At 43.9% G+C, this 26,820-nt stretch overlaps 1 protein-coding gene across 1 annotated transcript in view; it reads right to left on the minus strand.

The window, feature by feature from the left end:
• Positions 1 to 26,820, minus strand: part of CACNA1I (calcium voltage-gated channel subunit alpha1 I) — a 537,094-nt gene that overhangs the window by 58,109 nt on the left and 452,165 nt on the right. The window contains exons 11-19 of the mRNA XM_060245420.1: positions 24,844 to 24,995; positions 15,387 to 15,572; positions 12,535 to 12,652; positions 11,898 to 12,053; positions 11,439 to 11,520; positions 8,187 to 8,359; positions 5,821 to 6,240; positions 3,404 to 3,504; positions 2,071 to 2,194 (exon numbers count right to left, since the gene is read on the minus strand). Of these exons, the coding sequence (XP_060101403.1) occupies positions 2,071 to 2,194; positions 3,404 to 3,504; positions 5,821 to 6,240; positions 8,187 to 8,359; positions 11,439 to 11,520; positions 11,898 to 12,053; positions 12,535 to 12,652; positions 15,387 to 15,572; positions 24,844 to 24,995 (1,512 nt within the window). The remainder of the gene's footprint in view (positions 1 to 2,070; positions 2,195 to 3,403; positions 3,505 to 5,820; positions 6,241 to 8,186; positions 8,360 to 11,438; positions 11,521 to 11,897; positions 12,054 to 12,534; positions 12,653 to 15,386; positions 15,573 to 24,843; positions 24,996 to 26,820) is intronic.

The following is a 26,820-nucleotide window of genomic DNA, read 5'->3' on the forward strand; positions in this document are numbered from 1 at the left end:
TTGACTTGTCACATGAAGTATGGAAGGCAGCTAATAAAACATGAACAGGTTTTGGCAGTTGTACAGACCTGTTGTTTAAATGGGGCAAAATACCAGGACCCGAATTTAACTGTGCTGCAGCCAGCCAAACTATTTTCCATTTGTCACAGAAATGTGAGCATCAGGCCTGTAGGTATGGTTGGGCCCACAGGGTCCCAGCCCCTCCACCATTACCCTCCTAGAGACCACCTGGCTCTACCATTTACAGCCGCTGCCACCACTTTCCTGTGCTTGCAGCTGCTGCCAATTTCTTAGGTGGGTTGCTTTGGCTCCAAGTCCAGTTTTCTGCCTAATGGGCACCCTTCTCTGCTGCAGCTGGTGGGGTGTGGTAGCTGTGGAGGTGCCAGGCATGCCACCCAAGGTGGCAGATGAGCTGCTTGCACACATTCAGGGGGCCAGTGCAGAGCTGCTGGTGGAGAGGCGCCACACCCACCTCACCTTCAAGAGCCCTGACAGTGAGCCAGCCAGCCAGCCAGCCAACTGGGTGGATGGGAGGGGCTTCCTCCTGGGCCGGGGCACAGTTCAGCAGCACAGCCTCATGGCTGGCCCCAAAGAGGTGCCCGAAGGCTGTTTGCCAATCCCAGAGGCAGTGGCAGCCCATTTTCCTGAATAGAAATGACCGAGAGAAATCCCTCAATGTCCCCCTTCAAACTAATTGCAACAACAAGCTAACAAACTTGCCCTGTGGCTCTTGGGAGTTGTAGTTCTAATTCCCTTTGCTATGGTTGCAGTAAGGCCAGCTGAGAACTATAACTCCCAAGGTGAAATGTGAGATGCCAAAGTTTCGCTGCTCCTGCCCAGGATTCCCTCTCCCTCCCTTTATCCCAATCCCTGCATTTTGTCTTTTTGATTGGGGCTGATGCACACATAGCTGAGTCAGAGGGCAACTTTTCCTTGGATTTGCAGCTGTGGCTGAGGGCTGCCAACTCCAGGTCTGGGAATTCCTGGGGATTTGGGGAGGGGAGGAGATTCACTAGGGATGTGAAACTATTAAATCTGAGCTCCAGGCTACTAATTAAATTAAGCCTTCCAGTATTGACAGCCTGGCCCCCTGGCCTCCCTAAACAAAAAAATCCTGCCTGCAGCCCCCCAAATTTGAAATCCTGGCTACAGCCCTGGTGAGTCTATTGCTTTCCAGGGAGATGTGATAGAGCTCTTTGAACTCTCCCCAGCTGTGACTGAGTGGATTGAAAATTTTGATATTAATATTTAGGGGGATTGCTCAATCGGTCTTCATTGTGTCAACTCGGTTACTGATTTTATATTATTATATGTTTCCTGCGTATAACTCTGCCATATGATAAACAAACAAACAATCCTATAGCCTTCCTTTGGTTGCACAAACCAAATATGCAAAAATGAATGGGTGCTTCCCTAGTCTTTCACATACATCCATCTTTCATGATAACATTCTCACAGCTCAATCCTACATAGCATTACTCCAGTCTAGCCCATTCATTCAATGGGCTTCAACTGGAGTAACTCTGCACAGAACTGCTCTGTTACTGTCCTACTTTATTCCATAAATCATGAACACAAATATGAAAGATTCCTCCTCCCTTTAAATGCTTTTTGGAACAACAGAAGTCCGCCTTCTTTACCATTGTGTATATAGTAATCAAATGTGACATTTCAGTATCACCACTGCATTAGCTCTTTTAACAATAGCTTGAGAGGAAATTGCTCAGGAAGTTCCAGACAAGCTAGTACCTCACTACATAAGAACAAAAATGAGGAGGGATTAGCTACTGCTTGCCACTGGTTTCTGTTAGCCACTTTGGAAGCTTCTTTATAATAGTACAATGAGAACAAAAGCTAACATTCTTGTGACAAATTTTTAGAAAGATACTGAATATTTATTTCTAATTCTCTGCACTATTATGCCATTAAAAGTCTGTGAATGTGTGTGATACTGAATTTCTGTTCATGCCATTATTAAAGAGGCTGTGAAGAACACATACACCTGCTCCACCAAAGCTTTCCAAAGAGCTTATGTTCCATCCGTATAGACCATGGAATAAGATTACTCACTGTGCTCCTCTGTTCAATCTGAGGTCTCTCCAGGGCAATAGTGATGCAATTCAGGAAGATGAAGGCCAGGACAATGTAATCAAAGAGCTTATGAGCAATGATAGTTTGGCAGAGGATGCGGAACCTAAAAGACAGGATTTTTAAAAACAAAATTGCACTAAAGGATTACAGGGACAGTAAGAAGGTCTGGTAGAAGTGGAGAATGAGAGAAGAAATTCCAAATATTGCCTGCAGTGTTACCTGTTGAACTACCTATATCTCTTGGGGGCAACATTCTTGAAGGCACTGATCTCTCTGAGTGGACTGATTTCTCTTTGGTCGTTTTCGCACTCACCTTCCACCGGCGCGACCCCCCTCTTCACCGCGCAGGATCTGCGCAGATTTCGCACTAAACGCTGCGGAGCAGCCAGAAAAGCCGGAAGCTCCCGGCGCAAAAGCCACTCAAACTGAAACCGCCAAAAAGCAGTTTGGCGTTTGCGCGGCTTTTGCGACGGGAGCTTCCGGCTTTTCTGGCTGCTCCGCAGCGTTTAGTGCGAAATCTGCGCAGATCCTGCGTGGTGAAGAGGGGGGTCGCGCCGGCGGAAGGTGAGTGCGAAAACGACCTTTGATTGGCTAATGTTTCAAGCTGGCCTCTCTTTTTGCAACATCTCCCCACTCCTGCCTTTCTGTTGTTTTAAATTTTTAAGTATAAATATATCTGCTATGGACTTCAAGCATCTAGTGAATTGAGCTCTGACTCACAAAGGCTTATGCTAGAACAAATGTTATTGGCCTTTAAAGTACCACCAGACATGATGTTTACACTTGAAGGCACTGTAACTGACCTATCCAGCATGAGTCCATGACAGACTTTTGGAATCTCCCATTCTGACTGTTGTTATAAAATCCTTTGTCTCTCTAGGCTTTGTGTTGCCATACAGAGTGTTTTGTTTAAGGGGTGGAGAGATCTTGGGGAAACAAGCTGAAGGAAAAGGGGAGAAAGGGTAAACCAGGAAGGAAGAGCAGAGAGAGAGAGAGAAAACAGGTGTGAGTGGCAGAGGAAAATATAGAAAAAATAAAAGTGGAAATGACACAGGGTGAGATGAGAGACAGAGAGAAAAAAGAGGGAATGACTGAGAGAGGGCTACTATACCAAACCATTTTATTATTGCTGCTAATTTGATGTTCTGTCTGGTAATGTAATGGCAAAGCCTGTCCTGAACTATGAAAGATGGGCAGTTCATATGGGATTGAAAGTAACTAAATCATTCCCACAATGAAATTTCAAGGTAGTACAATAACCTCACATCCCAGTTTCTGTTCCTGCACCCCAGTCATAAATGATGAGACATACCTGTTTTGTGGTGAGAAGAGATAGATAGACCAGTCCTCCCGCAATTCACACCAGTCTGGCTTGTAGGCTTCAATCATCTTTTTGATGCGGAAACACAGGCTCTGAGGACAAAGAAGATTAGAAGCTGTGGTCTTTTTGACTTTACTCACATAAGAATTACTTGCTTTTGCTTCTTTTATGCCTAGAAGAATACCAATAAGTGGAGCTCTCCCAGTTACTGACTTCTTGTCTCTGTGGAGCAGGGGTCCCCAACATGGCACCCACCAAGTGTTTTTAGAATGTGGGTGCGGCCAGATGGGACATTTGCTCAGCAAGGGTTCTGACTGGCTGTTGAAGATTTGAGTGGCTCTGCATATTTTAAAAAAAGGCTGCTTTAGCAGCAGTTGCCACCACAGCACAAGGATTTTCATTATGTGACTGAAGTTAAGCTGCAGCAGCCATTGTATTGCTGGCTCCTCCACCTGCAGCAGCCATTTTGTAGCTGTGTCCACCACACTGTGTCAGAATTCCAAAGAGGAGTCATTCCCCACCATGTCCCATGCAAGGCAAGAAAAGGATTTAAAATCACAGTCCAGCGATGATAGTCTGTCATAGTCTGAGTTAGAATGATAGAGTGGTGGATCTGAAAGAGAGCTCCAAGGTCATCAGAGCCAAACCCATGCACCGCAGCAGGACTAATGAGCTAATTTACCTCCCAGAAAGTAGAGCATTGGCATTGCCTTCTGACTCAGACTGAAAGCATTGCTGATTGCGCCACAGTTAATGTCACTAACAAGCATGGACTACTAAAAAAGCTCAGGGCAGAACAGAAAGGCATTATTTGCTTGAGACATCTCCCAACTGGCCCCTCCTTTTAGCACACATTTCCTAAAGGCCCACTGGATCCATGGTGGCAGAATCCCACTGGGTCTTCAAGTGCTAAGGGCTTTGAGAATTACAAGGCAGCAGGACTATGCAAAGCATGAAAAAGACATCTTCACATAGCTGTATTTCCCAGGGCAATGAAAGGCTTATGTAAGATAAATGCTTTCTTGTAATACCTGTTTACCCATGCTCCTGACCTCATGCTGCAATCTAGGACCTGGGCAATGGAATCTCTCATAGCAATTAACAAGCAAGTGCATGACTGGCCTCCAATCAAAGACAATAATCCAGACAAGTCATTAAAACAACGGTTTTCATCTTGTGTTTCTAGAAATCCCGCAGTCTCCAGGAGCTTGTCAGGGGTTCTTCAATGACAAGTTTCCCTGGAAGGCTTGTTCACTGCTCCTACTTTTGCTCTGCAATGGGAACCACTGGGGAGCCCTAGTATTTTTAGGGTGCATTCTCAGTTCATGTTAGGCCCAACAGGTCTGGCCAGCAATGTACTTAGTATGAGTTCTAGAACATTCCCTATGATCCTCTGAAATAGCCATAGGTTTCTTGGCAGTTAAAATGATGTGGAAAAGGCTTTATGGGGGTAGGGAGTTTGGAAATCACTGTATTTTAGCTTTGCTATGATTGCTTGTTGCACAGTGCCACCAAGGAATTTTGGGCTGGCTCTATTGTTGCCAGCCTTCAGGTGGTTGACACTACAAACTCAAAGGTTACTAAAATAACTAAATATACTAAAATATACAGTGTTTATTATATAAAAAACAGGCAAACTGTAAAAATACTATTCACGTCAAGAATACTCAGTCCAATATTAATGAATACAATTCACAGTACTCCTACAAAGTCTATAGTCTTCCTGTAGGTATCAATGTTTCCAATCCATGTAGTGATTTTGCATCTCCATAGATCCCATGAAAATATGATATGTATGTGCAACAAGACAGCCGGTGTTTCAATTCCTGTTTCAATGCCACTTTTCTTCTGGTACAGGAATTTCCATCACATCTCTAAGCATACAAACTCAATACAAAAGCTTATGCTGGACAATATGTCTTATCAATTCACGGTTCATTGCATGCCTGGCTTGTGAGCCACAGACCACCATGATCTTTTAAAGTACCAAATGAACCAGTTCAATTTGTGATGTTCACAACATGGTAGACTTGCTATAAACTTAAGTTTGTGAACCAAGAACTGGCCAAAATTCATCATGAACTTTAGTTTGTGAGTTGGTTCATGCCCATCCCTAGCTGGAGGTCTCCTGAATTTACAACTGATCTCCAGACAACAGAGATCAGTTCACCTGGAGGAAATGGCCACTTTGGAAGGTGGATTCTATGAGATTATACCCCACTGAAATCCCTCCCCTCCCCAAACCCTGGTTTTCTAAGGTTCCACTCCCAAAATCTCCAGGTATTTCTCAACCTGGAGCCAGCAACCCCAGGTGGTCCAGCATTCCTTCATATCTGCTATCACTGCTTTCAACTTTGCAAACTCTTATGATTCCTTTAATGAAGAATGTTTTTTTCTCTTGTACTCACATAGTCTATCTCCTCCTCATCTTCTCCATGGTCCTTGCGATTGTTCATTTCTGGGAAGATGTCCTTTGCGATAGTGGGCATTTTGCCATTGCAGTCCTGATGCTCACTAGGCCTTGTTGTTACACCTATTCTTCGTGAAGCCCTGTGACTGGATGGGACAGTTGATGCCAACTCAACCAGTTCGGAGGAGCCTTTGGTGTCTAGGGAGAGTGTCCGTCGATGGTGTCGAACTCTTACCAGCCCTTCTCTTTCTGTCTCAGAAATCCTGTGCCTTTCTCCAGATAACAGTGACTCATGCTCAGCTGAAGGAGGCTTGTGTTTGAGACTGTGTCCCCGTGCAAGGCTGTTCCAGCTGGAGCGCCGGCTCCCCCAGCCTCCACTCCGACCCCATGCTCCATAGTGAGAACTACGACAGCTAGACTGTAAGAAAAATCCAAAAAAGGGTTCAGTGCCTTAGCCCAAGCATGAGGTCATATGTTAGCATTTTCAGTCATGGACTCACTACCAATGTCTCGTAAAGATACTTTGCATTTCACGGCACTCTGCATGACTCATCTGGTAAGGGATGCCAATAAGGTAAGGGCAAGGACAAAACTGCAAGTAAATGAAGCCTCTAGAACAGGGGTGTCAAACATACAGCCTGAGGGCCAGATCAGGCCCCCGGAGGCTCCTATCAGGCCCATGAACAGCTCACTGTCATCTGTTTCCTTCTCTCTCTCACACTCCCTTCGGCATCACAGCTAGCTTTGCCAGGCTTGCTCAATCGCACAGGAGCTACAGAGCAAAGTCTCTATTTCTCCATTGGCTGACCAGCACCTGAAGCCACTTATGTACAGAATCTTGCAATGCCCAGCCATTTCATATTTCCTCTGGGTCTTAGGCTCAAAGCATTGACCAGTGGATTTCTGTAATGAATGTCAATAAATAAAAAGTAGAACTTATAGACACACACCTGAACAGCATACTCAGACTGCTGCAGCACAGACATTGTCTCCAGAATTTGATTCAATAATTCAGAGCAAGAAACTGTTAAATACAATTTTGCAAAAGTGCTAATGTTTTAAGCATGTTTTATTTTAAGCTTTTAAAAAATCTTTAGTTGTGTTTGTCTGTCTCCTTTATAAAGTTTATATCTCTGCTACCTGACATTGCATTTTATGACCCGGCCAGACAAGGTCTTGTTTATGTCAGATCTGGCCCTCATAGCAAATGAGTTTGATACTCCTGCTCTAGAAAGTGAGAACAAATATACTTTTCAAGTCTTGCAGAGTCACTCCTCATTTTCAGCCACTATTGAAAAATTGCCCCTCACTCTTATAAGCCCCATGAGGTCCTTGATTCTTATCAAGTGTCCCTAAATTTCCTGGCATCTCATCTTACAGCAGCTGCAGGTCATTGTGGAGATCACCACATTGTGAAAGAAACTTTGCTCAGTTGTCTTCTCCACTCAGATCTACCACAGGAACAAAAGATAGCTTCAGCAGGCAAAACCTCATGGCTGCACTGGTTCTGTAAACATCTTGTCACCCCATTCAGACATCTTGTCATCTCCATCACTGTGTCCCCCATTTTCCCTTTCTCCTTTAAAGTTCATTAAAATATGAAACAAATTGAGCATTTTAGATTTAAAAAACAAATTTCACCTTAAATTGGTGTTTGTTGTCATAGGAGTGCAATGTAGTGGGGACTCTGCCTTGGAGACTCTATTTGAAACATTCAGTGTACATGGAATGACCCACCATTTTATCTGTATAACAAGCCTGTTGTGAGGCAGGTTAAACTGAGAAATAACAACCAAGGCTACCTATTGAACTGTATGGCTAGGCAGGGATATAAACCTAGGACTTCCCCTCCAAGGTACCCATGTGCTATGTTCTACTGACTCTCTGAGCTCCTTATATTTGGGAAAGAAGAAAACGGAAGGACAGCATGAAGTTTAGGTTTGATAGACTTGGCCTGGTTCTTCCAATAAAACCACAGCACATACTGGATGCCACCTACCAGAAATATTTCCAGCATTAACTTCAAGAGCTCTCTTGTGGAACTCCCGTTCATTTCAGTGGCGCACACACACACACACAGACAAACAATATGGGATGTCCTTAAGCTATGTGGGAACTAGAGTGTCCCAGAAGTGGACTACCAGAAGGAACGCATAAGCAACAAAAGTTGAGTAGGGGTGGCTTATATGGAAGAAGAAACTCTTGGCTGCAAGCTTTTAAGCACCAGTTCAGTAGCTGAGCTTGTGCTTTGATGGAGAAGGACTAAGGTTCACTCCCAAGTCAAAGATCTTAGGAATTAAGGATGGGAATCATTCCAGTACTTTGGCCTTAAGAGAAGTAGCTTTCATGGCTGAATAAACTCACCAGAGACATCACACTGCTTTTCCTGGATTCAAGTGCAACAAGGACTTGGTCTGGCTGCAGAGTATGGCGGGAGGGGTTAGCAATTCCAGCAACTGCTCCTGGCTGGTTGAGACAAGGAATGCTGGGGTCAAGATGTCCATTTGGGGTCATAGGAACGGCACAGAGCTTCGAGTCTGACCATGAAAACACAAAGAAAGAGAGAGAGAGAGACAGAGAGCAAAAAACATTCTTTCCCTTTGAGTGGAGTAGAAAAAATCCCAAGGTATGTTTATGAAGAGGGATGTTTTTGTATGCAAAAGGTGGTGAACCAAAGGAAACCATCTTCAAGCACAAACCCCAGATACGGAGGCTCTCAATTTCTGCTCTCTTAACAGTAATGCCTCTAGAAGACGAAGAAAAAAAATGGAAAGAAAAATGCTGCCTCCTCCTCCCCATCAACTACCATCAGCTTCTGCTGGAGAAGTTTCTCATACTCCTTCCACTGAAGCTTAGAAATATTTAATCCCCTCTCCTTTGCAGAAGAGAGCTTATTTTTGTAATGCCCACAGCGCAGGGTTCATTTGCTTAGCATTTACTGGAGCAAAGAGGGTCCCTGCAGTAGGTGCTCCACTGTGGCAGAGGCAGAACCAGTCGTATAATGATGGCTGGGGCTGCTGTTAGCAATCTGACATTTAAATAAACCAATATCAGCAAACTCTCAATGCCTGGTTTTTTTCTCTAGAACAAGTGGCAGCTGTAGCTTCATTCCCCTTTGCAAGCTAAGTCTTGCACACATTAAAAAGGCAGAATGCGGAACAATGAGAGTGACTGGAAAAGGCATCAAACCACCCAGTGGGAGGGTGCTGTGCCCGCTAGACTCGCGTGGCCTGTTTCTGTCCTCACACCAGCACAATTGACCTTCATTTGGTCTTTCTGGGAGGCAAGCGGCACCATTTAAGCTACCACCAGCTTTGCTTCAGCCTCCCTGATAACAGATTGTACACTGGGAGTACCATGGGAGTACATTTGAAACACCAGGGGTTTTAAGGGCCTGAAGTGCCAAGACGCTGAAGGTACTACATCTCAACTCACCACCCTAGAAGACACAACATTCTTAAAAATCCACACCAAGTAAAATAAGCAGTATGAGGCATCAGGTGTAGGAATATATAGGGCAACTAAGCAAAGACCATTGCAGAGAAAACAAAAGGCAATGTCTAACTCAAAGGCAAGCTTTACACTTTCTCTTCAAGTCTTGAAGAGACTTCTACATTTTACTTGGGCTCAAGTTTAAGATTCCTTTTTCATGGGATTCCTTGCCAACTGTAGCATTTTTTAGAACAGTATCCCCCCCCCCTCAATGTCCTGAACACTGGCTCATTTGTAGGCTTGAATCCTGCAGTAGGTCTCAGCTAATAAAAGGCATTTAATCAGGACTTCCTCCCGCTCTCACTGAAGCCCGATATGATCCCCCAGAAGGTGCTCCTGGAGGAGAGGAGATTCATAGGAACAACACGAGAGGTGAATCAGAGTACAGTAGTGGGAAAGGGAAATGGAGAAAATCTTCCCCACTCTGTTTTAGCAAGATACATCAAACCCATAGCTTGTACCCTCTTAATGATTCATATAATCTCTGTTGCTACTCATCATAGAAAACCCCTCATTTTTCTGTAAACCCATTAATCCTGACAAATGTAGAATGAGTCTCTCTCTCCCCCCCCCTCCTTTGCTAGAATGTTCAGGACTGTAAACAGCCTGTATGAGTGCCACTACTAAACTATAAACCATGTTCTGTCTCTGTATTGGCCTGATCTTATGATTCTGTGTGTCGGCGACCTCCAACAATGCCATGTCCTCAAAAGAATGGCTATCATGCAAATCCTTCCTGCTTCTGACTCTTGGTTGATTTTATTTGTGATTAAATCCCAGGTTTTATTATGCCAAGTCAGTAGCCACTGAATATTTTAGGCAGACTTTCCCCCATTTGTCTGATTTGCATCTGCAATTGGGACACTAGGGGTCTGATTAACCCTCAGAGTGGGGGACGAAATCCATCAGCATCTTTCCTCTAGTTCCCTTAAACTCAAGACAAATAATTCAGCCATCCAGATTTTGCCATGCCTGTCTAGGAAATCTCTCTCCTAGACTGAAGAAAATCTCCTTTCAGAAAGAAGAAAAAACACCATGGCATCTAAGTTACAGTGTGGCTGAAGGATACCAAAAGTTTTTTGACAGTGCACCACCATAGAACGATCTCTTGCAACTAGAAATGCAAGCACATAAAGTATACAAGGATGCATCTTTGTGAACTCAGACCAAACCTTGGAGAAAGGAAAAGGCTGTTTATGCTTTTATAAAATATATTCTGGTCATAGGAAGGACTCAAGATTGTTCAGCTGGATGATTCTCTTACTCAAGGAAACTAGATGGTCATGCTAAGAATCCAAAACTCTGCAGCTAATCTTGGAGAGTCGAATACTCTGTGTGCTCTGTGTGCTTATATCTTTGTAAATCTATTTAATAATTCACGTAATCATCCCACAAATTGTGTGTAATTTCATATGTCCTGCTTAAAGCAGTTTTGAACCCTTCTCCCACTCTTGGTAAACACAAACAGAAAAACCCTACCCAGTACCAAACTAGGAATTATACCCGTGAGGACTCTCAGGGAGGGTCTCATTTCCCATGTATCCTCCACCCCCACCCTACCTCAGTTTCCTGATAGGCCTCATACTCTCTCTTTTCCCTACTTCCTTCCCTCCAACCCATTTACCTATCTACCTATAGCTGCTCCTCCCCATTTTGAGATTTCTTTTCTTCCCTTCCACTATATCCTCTTCCAGGCCTCAGATTCAGCGGGAGCTCACAGGAGCGCAGCTCCTGAACCTTTCTGAGAGTTCCACCTCCTCCTTCCCACCTTGTCCACTGAATAGTAGGTGCAGCTGCATAACAATCCCTGAATGAGCTCCACCACCTACTTTTCTACAAAACGACCCCTGTCATCTTCTATCCCACCTCTTTTCTGCTACCCCCTTCAGCTTTACCTCTCTCTCTCTCCTTCTCTCCCCTTTCCCCACTTCTTTCCATCTTCTCTCTGATTCTGTCTAATCAGCCAATGGTAGAAAAGCTGATTTATAATCATATATAAAGCTTTCAGTGTATGTATGCTTTTGGTCTTAGATGTCAACACATTCTATGCAAGAGACACTCCCTCCGCTCTGCAGATGTCATTTCTGTAATGATAGTTCAGATTCTTAGACCCATTGATCTTACCCAGGCTGTCCTGGCACTTGTCAAACTCCTCTATGTTTGATGAACTCTGATCCTCATCTGAATACGACCGGTTAGCATCACCCTGAGTTGGGAAAATAAATGCAAAGACCTGGGAATTGTGAGCATAATGACAGCAAGAGAGACTTTCCTCTGTGATTCCAGCATTTTGTTGTCATAGTTAAATAGCGAAGCTTCAAGACAGGCAAACTGCTATCCAAATTATTTGCCATTGGCTGTTAAATGACAAGACAGGCCCCTCCCATGGTGCTCAGGATGTGTTGTGTCATGTGTGTTGCCGAATTTATGGAGCACTTCTTTGCAGGTGTTTCAAAATCCACTCTCCACAAAAGCAGATCTTAGAAGATAGTTGGCCATAGGACACCTTAGCATTCTTTTCCAGCTCCTTCTCCCATAGACTGGTGCCCTTTCTCTTGAAAAGCAGTTACTATAGCAACTCACCTCGGCCTGGAATCCCTCCACTAGGATGGCCACCAGCAGATTGAAGAGAACATAATTGCCAAATGTCATGAGAGCCACGAAATACAGGGATGCCCAAGGGGAAGTTGAGGCCATGCCATTATAGAGAACAACATTCCAGTCTTCCTGAGTGAGTATCTGAAAAATAGAAACCAACCATGTGAACCTCAATCAAGAACAAATATGCTGCTTTATGAAACTGTACTAATTAGTAGGAAAAAGTTTTTCTTTTGATATTTGTTTTTAAGTGTCTTTTGGAGACCATTCATATGCCTATCTTTTGAGATTATTGTCATGGAGGGGACACATCAGCCTCGTTGTTCTATGCCAGTGTCATAGGCATAGAAATCTAGATGACAAATCACTGGAGATGAGCAGCAGATAAAGTGCAGTTCAGTTATAGTGGATGCGGATGGGATCAAGCTCTTTAATGGGTTTCCAATACATGGCATGGTGGACTGTGTGCAATCCTGTGTTAAATATACTGCTGGGCCCAGAAGACAATCTGTTCACATGCCAGGCTCTCTCTTACCACTTCATGCTTCTGAGAGATGATACCTCTTTGATGAGATGATACCATTTCCCACTGCATCCTCCTTTTGCCCTTTCATAGACTCACCTGGAACACAGTGACAATGGCCCAAAGCAGAGAGTCAAAATTCTTTCTGTCAGGAACTGTGTCTCCTGTGTCAGTTCTGAGGCTGAATTTACACCCAAAGATGTGCATTCCTAGGATGCTGTCAAGATAAAATTTTTATTATCAATACATTTCTACAGTGTTCTAATTGTCTGCATATTTCTGTTAATATATTTATTGCTTACACTTGTATCCTGCCTTTCCTCCAAAGGAGTTCAAGGCAGTATATGCTTATTTATTTAGATATTAGGGACCTAAAGTGGCTTACATCATTCTTCCCTCTGTCCTCTGAGGTATGTTAGGCTGAAAGAGAGTGACTAGCCCAAGGTCATCCAGGAAAATTGTTCCATTTTATCCTCACAACAGATTTGGCTGAGAATGACTGCTTAGCTTACCCAGTGAGCTTCATGGGATGTTAGATATTTAGACCTGGCCTCCTCCATTCAAATTTAGGATTCTTCACATCACAACATAATGTTCTACATCTGCAATCCTAAGCAGAGGTGTAACCTTCTAAACCCATTCACTTCAAGGGATTTAGAAGCCTGAAACTTTACACTGGATGGTACTGTTAGAATCTTACTTTTTCTTTTATAATGCACAACTGAAGAACTGCAGTTAAATGAACATTCCAGGCCTCACAGAACCACAGAACCATTCCAGGCCCCATCCAGAGACCACACTGGGTGATCCCATTCACAACTGTGAAACTGTACTTCATCAATTAAGAATTCCTTTGCATTTGCATGTGTTTGTATATACTTTCCTTCCTACTGCATTTCCTGAACTCAGTTTATGCATTTTTGTCTGCTCCTAAGTCAGTTTAACTATCCTTTGAGTGACCTGTCTTTAAATGGGGGCTATCAATTCACAAATATTTTGTGTGTGAGACCTTCGCAAATTATCTGCCCATCCTTAACTCTGCATGCACAAGTGTAGTGGGGAAACTATGTTTATTTGTATGAAAATGCATTGCCTCAACAGGTGAAATACACAGAAATGTCATTTTCACAAATGGCAACATATGCATTCTTGTTGTAGCCTTGTACAAAAAATTGCTGAGTACAATGCACCTCTCAGGCCCTATGAGATGAAAAGCTCCCTGTTGGCCTGAGCACAAAGAGTGTAAAGCCACTAAGGAAGGTAGGCCAGAAGGAAAACTTTTATATATTCTAGAAAAGGAGCAATGAGACCATATGGGGACTCCTCAGGGATGGAGCTGCTAATGGAGTATTTCATAATAGGTAATTATGAGGATAGTGTAACTTGCATGAGAACATTACATCTGTTATGATTCATCATCCCTACTTTAAACTTTGAATAACCCTAAAAAGCAGAGCAAGAGTCCACTAGCACCTTAAAGACTAACAAAATTTGTGGCAGGGTATGAGCTTTCATGAATCACTGCTCATTTCTTCAAGTATCTTTAGGTGCTTCTGGACTCTCGCTCTTTTCTACTGCTACAGACAGACTAACACATCTTGAGCTATCCCCAATGAATAATAATGCAGAATGATCCTGATCCTTCCCATGGTAGGAAGTGGAGAGTTCTCCCTAATGTTGGTCTCAAAGCATTTTTGTCCCATAATGAGACTCTGGGAAAAGTTATAACATAAATAACAATGATTTAAGATTGTTTTTCATTTTCTGGTTAACCAATACTGCATCTCTCTGAACCCAGCCTGATTACTACCATATCTATTTCCTCCCCACTTTGTGTAATGTGAATTAGATTCTGTACTGAATTATAGGTTATGCCGAAGCTGCTGCCACCCTAAAAAGAAAGGATACAGATACTGGCATCTTTTCATTTTAGGGAGGCTAAGTTTAACAGATAAACAGCATAAAATGGGAAGGGTTTTTAAGAAGCTTCACTCCCTAAGTCCTGCTCTCCCTAGGTTCTGCTCTCTTCCTTGAAACTGTAGCTTCAGCAGTTGCACTGTATTTAAAAAAGAAAGACTGAAAAAGCAATCATGGAACCTCACAGAACATGCTCTCAGTTTCATAATGATAGATAATGGTGGTAACCAAGGGGAACCATTTGCTCCAAAGAGGCTAAATTTAGTGTCTCAAGACCCACATATATACACAGGTGGAGATCCCTGATATGGGTTTCAAAAATCAGAAGCAACAATATTCCCTTACATGACTTTATAAACGTATTTATTTGTATTGTATAACCCTTTTAAAATCATGCTTGCAATATACTGATATCTGTCAGCTCAGCAGGCGAATTTCTATCATGCAGTCTCATTCTAACCAACATCAAGAATCATCTCAGCTTTTGATTATTCCCATTCAGATTTTCTCCTATTCCTGCTTTGTCAGTTATTATTTTGCTATACTATTCTCCTGCCTTCATCATTCTGGTTCTCTCTAAAAGAAAATGCAAACAGCTTCTCTGATGTTGACTGTGGGACACTGATAAAATTGATCAGATGATGAGTCAAATTTCCCTGGCAGTTTTCATGGACATTTCCCACATGTCCTCATCATGTGTTGGGGACATTGATCTTCAAAAGCAGAAATGTAGTCTTCATCCTCCAACAATTTCATAAGTTATCGTTTTATATCTCAGCTCATATTCCTACTGTTACTGTACATCCTTCCTGGGTTAAAGACACAGAAAACTGGCATGATTGCTCATTGTTCCCCAGTGAAAGGTATGGTATAGCGAACAGCTAGCTATTGTGCATCCTTCTGATCTAAGTTGTGTAATTTTTCAATATTATGAGGCAGCTCTTCAACTTGTACTGAGGGACCCCCCCCTCTTATTTCTCAACTCTTAAACTTGTACTAAGGAGCCCACCTCCCCCCCCCCCCCCATTTCTCACCTGAATATGAAGATAAACAACATGAGGAGCATGCAAAAAGTAGCCACATTGTCCATGGTCTTCATTAGCACCACTAGCTGACGCCGCAAGGCAGGCATGAATCTCACCAGCTTCAGCACCCTCAGCAGCCGGAATGTCCTCAGCACAGACAGGCCTCCATCTGCTTGGCCGATGATCTCCCAGATACTACAGACAAGAAACAAACAGAGCAAGACAGAAAATGTGCAAGTGTTAAAGTGAAATGTTGAGAAAGACGATAGAAAGGGATCCAAAGAAAGGACAAAAGACAACATGCGCACTGAATGGACAATATATTTCAGGAACCTTCAATTAGGGGCCAGAAAGACACCCCCTGTGTGTGTCTGAGAGAGGAAGAGAGAAAAGGAGAGAAAATGAATTTCCATTTAAATTGCTGTAGTGTATCTTACTATATGAACCACGTTTCTGTGTGCGCTCATATAAGTAATACATAATCAGGCTGAAATAATCATGTGTGAACAAAGTATTGCTGTAATAGATAATCTTCTGAGTCAATGTTGTGTGTGTATATATAAAAGGGGATTTTTGACTGGAAAATGTGTGTATACCTGAGAACGCCTGCTACAGGCATACACTTTGTTTGCAAAGAGTTTTTTTTAGTTCTTGAAAGCCTCCACTTCTCTGAGCCCAGTGGCGTTCACTCTGTAGTTCATAAGAGAGCCAGATTTGCAATGGCCATCAATCAAAAGAGCCACGTTTACTTCCATCCTTGGTGTGAGGCCTGCACCTCAGGGAAGCTTGCAAATTTCTTATTCCACAAGTCCTACCGGGGGTGGGGGGGAACCAACTGCAAGCTCCACCAGGCTAGTGTTTAGCTCACTTGCCTGAAACATGGGGCTAGTGCCCTACTGGAGAATGGTGTTCAGAAGAGCTACAAGCAGCATGTCAGAGCCAGGGGCGCCTGAGTCACTGACTATCAATCACCGTCTTAGTCAATTTTACCTAGAACTTTCCCTCTGTCGATTTTCCTCAGCATTCTTCTAAAAACAGGACCCTCCCCTGAGTCTATATGGAGCTAGGAATGTCCATCTAATATCAATTGGCTCAAGGTCATGAAGTGAACTTCATGGCTGAGTACACATTTGAACCCAGGCCTAACAATATAGCCGTTGCACAACATTGGTTGTTGGTACAAAGACTGGTGCAGGGTTAGGTGCTGTAACTTTCTGCCAGTGCAGCAAAACAGACTGTGGTTCTGCTCCATTGATACAAGCCAACTTTAGACTGGTGTAGCAGCAATGGCATCTTCCACCTAGTGGTAATACAGAACTTGCACACAACAGTGAAAAATCAGGATAGGGGCAGGGTTCTTTCTCACTCATGCTCCAACCAAAAGTTCATTTTGATCCAATCAGTGGAGCTGGCTTGGAGCATGGTCTCTAAAAAAGGTGGTGGAATTGGCAGAGAATGGACACTGAGAACAACTCCCCCCATTCTCTAGATTCACTAGATTCTGCAGTAGCCATAGTTATGGTGGTGAAAACTATTCCTTCTGTGCCACCTCTGTGACAAAAGATATCCGGCTGTCCTCAGCTAGAGCCACGGCCTCTCTTCCTGGTGATATCTGCACCCTGAAGGACCCTGCTCAGTTTGCAAGGCATGTAAAATAGAACATACCTACGGTTGAGGACAGCAATGGGTCACACTATGGTTCTCATTATGGCCTCCTCCATGGCCAGTCCCTGATCCACCCGAACAAGGGAGCGAAATGTGATTTTATGCCATTATTAAGTTCTGTCATTTTTATTGTAAATTGAAATTACTTTTCTATGTATTTTAAACTTTTTGTGCACTGCCCTGAACCCTTCAAGGAAGGGCAGTTTATAAATTTTAATGATGATGATGATGATGTAGGATAGGACAGCAAGTCTTTAAGACTCATACAATCACCATAAGGACATCCCTGGAGAGCCAGAATGGTGGACTGTTTAGCATGTTGGACTTGGATCTGGGAAACCCAGGCTAGAATTCCCACTCCACCATGGAAGTTTGCTGGATAACCTCAGGCCAGTCACACACATTCGGCCTAACCTACCTCACAGGGGTGCTGTGAAGATAAAGCGGAGGAGAGGAGAAAACTATAAGCCACTCTGGATTTCCACCAGGAACACAGCAGGGGTATATGAAGTAGATAAATAATAAATAAAATGTTTTTTTATGGAGCTTGAATGAATTGCTCAGAGTCCACAGGAAAGCTGATAGCATAGTGGGTAATAAAATCCCTATCTCATTCCTTGACCCTGTGCATTAACCTCTGGAGTTTCCCTTCTCACCTTTTTTGCTCTCAAGAAGGTACAAATCAGTTCATGATCTGCAGATGAATTTCTAAGGCAAGGCAAGGCAAGGCTGTGTTGCTCATGGAGTAGGGTTGCCAATCCCCAGGTGGGGGCAGGGGATCCCCCGGTTTGGAGGCCCTCCTCCCGCTTCAGGGTCGTCAGAAAGCGGGGGGAGGGGAAGGAAATGTCTGCTGGAAATTGTATTATTCGCTATGGAGATTTATTCCCATAGAAAATCATGGAGAATTGATCCACGGGTATCTGGGGCTCTGGGGGAGCTGTTTTTTGGGGTAGATGCACCAAATTTTCAGTATAGCATTTAGTGCCTCTCCCCAAAATACCCCCCAAGTTTCAAAAAGATTGGACCAGGGGGTCCAATTCTATGAGCCCCAAAGGAAGGTGCCCCTATCTTTCATTATTTCCTATGGAAGGAAGGAATTGAAAAGGTGTACCGTCCCTTTAAATGTGAGGGCCAGAACTCCCTTTGGAGTTCAATTATGCTTGTCTCAGCCTTGATCTTGGCCCCACCCATAATGTCTCCTGGCTCCACCCCCAAAGTCTCCTGGCTCCACCCCCAAAGTCCCCAGATATTTCTTGAATTGGACTTGGCAACCCTATCATGGAGACAGCTCTCTTGGGAGCAGGAGGAAGCACCAAAGCAAAGGTTTGGACTGGATGCACAAACAGGGCATCTTTGACTGCACGGTTTGGCCAAGGACAGGCCAAGATGTTTTGGACCTGGAGGCAAAAATTCCTAACAGCACCTAGAATGATGGGGAAAGTATAATAACAAAGTAAACTATTGATAATTTGCTGCTATTTAAGACTACCCAAAAAGCTTGCCTGAGGCAAATTCTCATTACCTTGCTTAAAGCTAGGGCTATGCACAGACCTACCAGAAGTACATTATATAGTTAGTTGTGGCCCCTAGCTTATTTTGGGGTGCAGAGATGCTAAAATCTCCTTTCCCCCCCAGATCATATCTGCAGAGAAGGAAATGGGATCTGAAAATAGGACCCTGGTTCAGTCTAGAGTTCAGGTGGGGCCTGGAGTTCTTCTGGAATTACAACCAGTCTCCATGCTAGAGAGATCAGTGCCCCTGAAGGAAAGGGCAGCTTCAAAGGGTAGACTCTATTGCATGGGCATCAAACAAGTTCCAGGGGACAGAACTTGCCTGTCCAGGGTTCTTATCCAGCTCGCAAGCAACTAGTGTGAGAGAGGAACAGGAGGCTGTTCAGGGTAGGGGGAGTCAGTGGAGCCACTCTGATTGTTGCTTCAGCATGGCAGAACAACCTAATCTGCAGCAGTCAAGCAGAACTCCTTTGCTTCAGCCGTAACCTCACTGGTAAGTTTAGAACCACTGCAGACACATTCATGCTGGCTTGGGATTCCAAGGTGAAGTTGTGTGCCTGTCTGCTCACTCGCCTGCAATTCCAGGGATGCTGTCCTGGATGGCCATGGGGATCAGCATTTGCATGTAAGGAGGTGCAGACATTCTTCTACTGGGGCCTGCTGGCGGCCAATGCTGCCACCATTTTGCATCCCCAATGCAGCAGCTGTGCTTTGGCCCACAGCAGGCATTCTTCAGCAGTTTCTTCCACACATCAGGGGCTTAGTCTTGCCACCAAACTTGTGATGGCTGGACCTCCCTCCCCCATGGACCACCTAGCAGCCTTTCGTGCCCACTCTCAAATCAGATGATCTGGTGGCCTTTGGCCTGGAGCAGCTGCTGCCATACGAGGCTTGCACAGCTTGCTGATAATCTCTGTCTAGAACCCCCAGATTTCCCTGCCATGGACTGCCTGATGGCCATGGCTAGAGATGGCTGCTGCCTCATGGGCATCTCTGGCTTATCAGGCTTTGCTTGGCCTGGGTTCTGCTGTGCACATGACCTTGGGACTGGGTCACCCACCCCCCGCTTCCGCAAGCAGGGGGGGGTTAGTTGTTGACCCAGTTCCCTTCCATCGTGGCTTGGGGACTAGGGGGAGCTCACAACACCCAGCCACTTCACATTTTTACCCTGGAGAATAGGCTCACAGCATTGGCAGCAGAAAACAGCAGGCAAAGGGGTTTGCTTCCCCTCCAGGCAGTGCAGGAGCATCTGCCCAGTGCTACACCACTGGCTCTCCTGTCCTCCCATGCAGGTTTTCCTCTGCACCCATCCAGCCAATGGGGCTTCACAGTGAGGACATACCAAGTCAGAGCTTACTAGATGCTGTCCTTTATACAGCTTATATCTCCAGTACCTGGGGCATTTTATCACACACGTGGCCCAGCCTAACAAAGTCACATTTATGTCAGATCCAGCCCTCATAACAATTGAACTCAACACTTCTGCTCCATGGGATCACTTCCCTGCTGAGATCCCTCACCTCCCCAACCTTGCCCTCCTCAGACTCTGCCCTCAAATCTCAAGGAAATTCCCAAGCAGAAGTTGGCAGACATATTATTCCACGCAGCTCCGATTAAGAGATCTCAGGTAGGACTAGTGCTGAGAAAGCTTAAGATGGTGCTAGGGTAGCCTTGCAGTTCATACCCTAATGAGGTTTTAATTTTACTTATCTCGTATTCTCTATCTTTTTCATTTCAACAATTACACTTTTAATCCTATTTTACAGTTAGGCATATCTGATGCTGCTTTTCACTTTAAGGTTGCCACGTCTTCCCCCCCACCCCAAGTCTACCAGTGGAGGATGGGTGATAGAGTTGGAAAAGCCCTGAAGATTTGAGAATAGGCTTGCCAGCCCCCAGTTCTTGGCAGGGGATCCCTTGGTTTTGCAGGCCCCACCCCAACAACAACAATGTGCCTTTAAATCACAGCAGGAGAAAAGCTGCATGAGTGAGGCAAGCAAGCAGAGCCACATGGCTCTTCCCAGTGAGTGTGTGAACAATATGCAAAACAAAGAGAAGCCACTGCAGTTGTTCTGTTTGTTTTGCATCAGTTTCAGAAGTCATGTGTATAGCAAAATGGAGTTAACTAGAACATGATTATGGGATGGAGGGAAACTCTACTCCCTAGGCTGCTCTCCTTTTGTTTTCCTGTTAGTTTGAAGTTGGTTCAAATACAGCAGATGATTACATTCAGCCACTCCTGTGAATAAACTGCCCCAGTGAGGTCACAAAAGTGTGCTTGCAAACTATTTATTATGTTCACTTTCATTTAGTGGAAGTGCAGCTGCTGGGGACAAGGAAATGAAGACTATATTCAGGGGAACTGCACTGCTGTATTTTTATTTATTTATTTATTTATTTATGGGAAATGTAAAGTCTCCTGGCTCCACCCTCAAAGTCCCCAGATATGGACCTGGCAACCATATTTGAGGATGGAGCCTGGAAAGGAAAAAAGAGCTCAGTGGGGTACAGCCTCCAAAGCCTCCATTTTCTCCAGGGAAATTGATCTCTGTAGTCTGGAGATGGGCTATAATTCCAGGAAATCTTTGAGTCCCAACTGGAGGCTGGCATCCCCACCTCTACACATTCAGTCTCCTTTCATATGAACTTCCTTGACAGACAAGGTTGCCAACCTCCACGTGGAGGGTGGAGATCTTCTGGGATTACAACTGATCTCCAGGTGACAGAGATCAGTTTCCCTCAAGAAAATGGCTGCTTTTGGACATCATGGCATTATACCCTCGAAAGTCCCTCCCCTTGCCAACCCCCATTTCCGCAGGCTCCACTCCACCAAAGTCCATGAATTTCCCAAGCCAGAGCTGGCAACCCTATCAACAGCTGAGTTTTCACAACCTCCTGTTTCCTGTTGTGCCTTTTAGGCAAGGTTGGCCTCCCCTAGAAACAGGACCTTTTCTGTCAGAGCCCAGAATTACTGGTCTCCTTCCGCAGGAATTTTGTTAGGGAAATCTCCCTGATTTCTTTTTGAAGGCAAGTGAAAATGTTTGGTATTTATTTGTTTAAAGTACGTTACACCACCCTGCCATCAAAATGCTCAAAGCAAATTCACAAAATAAAAGACAAAAATAATCTTACGTCCCCAAAAAACAATGTAATCCCTTGAACTCTAAAGATATAACATATCTCAAACCCAGCAATGAACAGTGTTGTGCAGCAATTAAAATAGCCAAAATTAAAACAGATCAACAACAGGCACTTAAAATCCCATTAAAAAGAAGAGCAGAGAACAAAAGGAGAATTGTGCAGCAACCAATTAACTATAAAAGCAAGCTAATATCAAAATATTTTGGCCTGGCATTAGGACACCAGATAGCCACAGTGCTATGTCAAGGCAGGCCTTGACAGAGTGAAGGGAGGCATTCCAAAGGGAGGCAGCACTGAGAAGGCTCCATCCCTTGTGGCAACCTGGTTCACAAGGGACCTGAGATGAAGAGTATATTGTCCAGGCAGAACTAAATGGGGACCGGTGGTCCTTTAAATAATTAGGTCCTAGAGTGTCCTAGGCTTTATCGGTTACAACTAGCACCTTGAGTTTGAACAGGAAGCAACACAGACATTCAGTGATGCTCTTCCATTCTGGACTAACTGAAGCAATCAAATTATCTTTAAGGATAGCTCACATTATAGGCTTGCCAACTTCCAGGTAGGACCTGGAGTTCTCCTGGAATTACAATTGAATGTATGACTACAGGGATCAGTCCCCCTGGGGAAAAATAGCTACTTTGGAGGATGGAACCTGTGGTAAAATACTTTTGCTGAGGTCCCGGATTTTCCCAAACCCCACCATCCACAGGCTCCAGACACAAATCTCCAGGAATTTGCCAAACTGGAGTTGGCAACCTCACACATATAGCACATTCAGAATTAGGGTTGCCAGGTCCCCCCTGGGGATGCTGGGGTAGCACTGCCAGATCCAGGTTGAGGAACTCCTGGAATTTGGGGTTGGAGCCCAGGGAGACCTCATTGGGGTGCAATGTCCTAGATTCCATCCTCCAAAGCAGCCATTTTCTCCAGGGCAACTGATCTCTTTAGTCTGGAGATGAGCTGTAATTCTGGGTGATCCCTGGGCCCCACCTGGAGGCTGGCATCCTTAAAGCCTGAAGCTGACAAAATTATGACTGTATTACACTTCTCAAGGCAGGGTTGCAGCTGGTGAGCCAACTAAATCTGGAAAAAGTGATGTACACTTTAGATGAAATCTGAACATCTCATTGTAGATACAGATCTAATAGTTCCCTTTGCTATAATAATGAGAACGCAGCAGCAAATGGTTGTGTTTGTAATAAAGGATTTATTGAATAGCCAAATGCAGGTCCAGAGAGGCAGTGCTGTTCTCTTAGAATTTTTCTCCCTAGGAACATAGACGGCTTCAGAGGAGATTGGATAAACATATGGAGCAGAGGTCCATCAGTGGCTATCAGCCACAAGGTATAAATGGGGCAAGTGATGCTCTGTATTCTTGATGCTTGGGGGAGGGGCAGCAGTGGGAGGGCTTCTAGTGTCCTGGCCTCACTGGTTGACCTCCTGATGGCACCTGGTTTTTGGCCACTGTAAGACAGAGTGTTGGACTGGATGGGCCATTGGCCTGATCCAATATGGCTTCTCTTATGTTCTTAGCTCCTTCTAACATAGTTCTACACCCCCAAACTAAACCTTCAGCCGGGGGAAATACAAGTCCAACTAAATTAGAGTGTCTCCCAGTTCCACAATAGTACTAACACCATCCAATAATACCTCAGTCTTCAACTTTAGTTTATTGGCCTTATCCAGACCATTACTGCATTCAGATAATGGTCTACAATGTTCATTACCCCAACAGAATAAGATGGAAAGGAGAGAGAGGTGTGTGTCATCCGCATACTGATGATATCTCACTCTGTAACTCCTCTCTCCATGAGGTTCATGTAGATATTAAACAGGCTGGGGAAAAACACTATGGCACAATGCCTATGGCATAAATCAGAATACTCCCAGCTCCACCTTCCAGAAACAGCCAGGAAGGGCCAGAACCAACAGATCACAGTGGCCCTGATCCTCACCTCAGCCAAACCATCCAGGGTACTGTGGTTGGTGGTGCTACAAGCTTTTGAGAGATCCAGCAAAACAAACATACTCCCCCTGCCCTGTTCTTGGCTAATGATTTAGTGACTGAAGTGGTTTTTTTCTATGTTGAAACCAGGACTGAAACAATGATGAAATTGGGTTAAGATACTCTAGGGTTGCCAATCCCCAGCTGGAGGCAGGGGATTCCCCAGTTTGGAGGTTGGTTCCACCCCACTTCAGGGTCATCAGAAAGTGGGGAGGCGGGAACAAAATGTCTGCTGGACGCTCCATTATACCCTATGGAGATTGGTTCCCATAGGATATAATGGAGAATTGATCCATGGGTATCTGGGGCTTCGGAGGACTATATTTTGGGGTAGAGGCACCAAATTTTCAGCATATCTCCTCAAAATACACCCCAAGTTTCATAAAGATTGTATCAGGCGGTTCAATTCTATGAGCCCCAAAAGAAGGTGCCCCTATCCATCACTATTTCCAAAGAAGGGAAGGCATTTAAAAGACATGCGGTACCTTTAAATGTGGTGGCCAGAACTCCCTTCGGAGTTCAATTGTGCTTGTCACACCCTTGCTCCTGACTCCATCCCCCTGAAGTCCCCAGGTATTTCTTGAGTCAGACCTGGCAATTCTAAAATAATCAATTTAACTCAAAACTGCCTAGAGTTGAGTGGATACCACCCACTTGAGCACGCTGTGCAAAAGGAGGGCATTTGCAGTTTGAGTTTAACTATGTAGATCACTGGGATCTAAAGAGGGTTTCTTCAACAGAGGCTAAAGCCTGTGATGTTTCATTGGGCTTCTCTCAGTTTTACACGCTACGATAGGAAGGACTTGTATATGAGAACCTTGCGACAGATTTGGATTTTGAACCCAAGGCTTCAAGTCCAAGGCTCAGTCTCATTTATGTTATATTGTGTCTACAGCATTTATCTAAGAATTTGACTACAGTTCACTATATCACAGCATAAGCTTTCATGGATAGAATTCTGGCTGTTCACATTTGCCTCCACCTTCAAAATCACATGTATATGTGCATGCATGCACAGGCAAAATCAAAACCCACCTCAAGCACCTGACAAAGTGGACTATAGTCCACAAAAGCTGATTCTAGAATTGAAATATGTTAGCCTCTCAGATGGCATATGACAACTTTTAAAAATGATTTTTATCACCTGATGATGACGATGATGCTGTCAAAGATGTTGTACGGATTGCGGAGATAATCAAAGAGTCCAAAGGCAGCAAGTTTCAAGATCATCTCCAGGGCAAACATGCTGGTAAACACCACATTGCAGATCTCCAAAATGTTGGTTAGTTCCTCTGGCTGCAAGAGATAGAAACAAACAAAAAATATCCAAAGCAATTCAGAAAGAAAACTAACCAGCCATAGACTATTTTACATTGTGTGCAAACAGTGGGATTAATTTGGTATTCCTAGACTATTTTGTAGAACAATTAATGTATATCCCCCCCTACACCATGATATTCCACTATTTTGTGACAATTCACCTTTTCTTCCCATTTTTACCTGGTGTACTTTACATTCTTAGACCTCTCTATCACTGTAATTTATATCCTCCAAACAACGTTTTATAGTACTTGCTTTAGAGTTACCCCTCTGGAATTGAAGAATGTAATTTCAGTAAGTTTAATATAGTAATGTACTGTTGCAAAGAAACCAATTAATGACTGAAGATTTTTTATGCTTTCCAATATGATATGCCATTTTTATTGTGTTGAAACTCCGGATGTTCAGGAACATAAAACAGGACTACAACCAGCATCTCACTGCAACTTTGAAATTGTTTTGATCTCTGGCAATGTGCCTGAATGCATACTGAGAATTCTGGGTTGGATCTATTTGTGTAATGGCACTTACTCCAGCAAAATGACACTTCTACCGGCAATAGGGCTTTTTAGGATGATTCCACCTTTTAATTTGCCCATTACACTGTTTCTTAAGGAACCCTGAACTCCAGGAACATAATTATGGGGGAGAGGGGGCTCAGCAGGAATTCTTTGCTAAGTTCTCAGTAATTTGGACCCAACCCCTTGTTTATTCAGTTTGCATCTCACCACTGGAAGCAGAATAAATAATGTGGGAGTTATGGTGCCATTCCCACCAACCTGGAGCTTGTGACAATACAGCAGTTTTGTTTTTTACAAAAAATTAAATCTGTTTCAAAGTCTGGAAAGATCACCCCCCCCCACACACACACACAAAATCAGGGCCATCTTTTTGGAATTCTGTTTGGAATTCTGTAGGCCATGAACTCCCCCTCCCTTCCTCTCTCAATTTTTGTCTCAGTATTTTTCTTTCTTTCAGCATTTATCCACTAGCCTTTTGCTGGTCCAGTTCTGGTAATCTTTTTTCATTACTCTCTCTCTGTCTCGACAGGGGTCTAACCCAAGAGAGTACCAAGGTACGTGAATTAAGCAGCAGTGAGAACCAGCTTGCTAATGTGTGACAACAAGGAGCAGAAAGACCAGCAAAGGATGAGAAACAAGGGCAGGGGAAGAGCGAACAGCGGTCCCTGATGGTGTTTTCTTGCATAAAGACAACTAGCAAAGTACCTGTTAGTAAGACACATTAGAATGATACTTGTTAGTATGTGCATTCCCCCCCTCCCTACAGAAGTCATGGGAAGCAATAAGAACAAATGAACCTCATCCTGTCCCAGCATTACATTACATTAATGGGCATAAAAACAAACATCCTTGCACATAAGCCCATTTCACAGTTCCATAGACTGGTGTGCACACAGACACTAGCCTTCCACACTGTTGCCAGTTTAAGTGTAATGTATGTAAAACAAGTATTTTAAAAAGTCCCATTCCTTTTGAGTGATAGAGAGCTGAAATGAAAGTAACCTGTTGGGAATGCAAAACATCAGCCAAGAACAAAGTCCTTCTAATAGGGTCTGCAGTGGCCTGTGTAAGCTGGTACATAGTAGATGGAATAATGCTTCTTTCTCATTTAAAGGTGGAAAGATGTGTAAATCAAACTGCTCAGCCCTGTGCGCATAAGACACAGAGAGAGATCGGGAATTTAAATTTGGATCCTTTACAATCATGCTAGCAGCTGCAAACAATTTCCACTTATTGGGGCAGAAAAATACAGTTCTGCTTCTTCTTTATCCTAAATAAGT

Source organism: Heteronotia binoei, chromosome 8, assembly GCF_032191835.1.
Source record: "Heteronotia binoei isolate CCM8104 ecotype False Entrance Well chromosome 8, APGP_CSIRO_Hbin_v1, whole genome shotgun sequence".
NCBI classification, from domain to species: domain Eukaryota; kingdom Metazoa; phylum Chordata; class Lepidosauria; order Squamata; family Gekkonidae; genus Heteronotia; species Heteronotia binoei.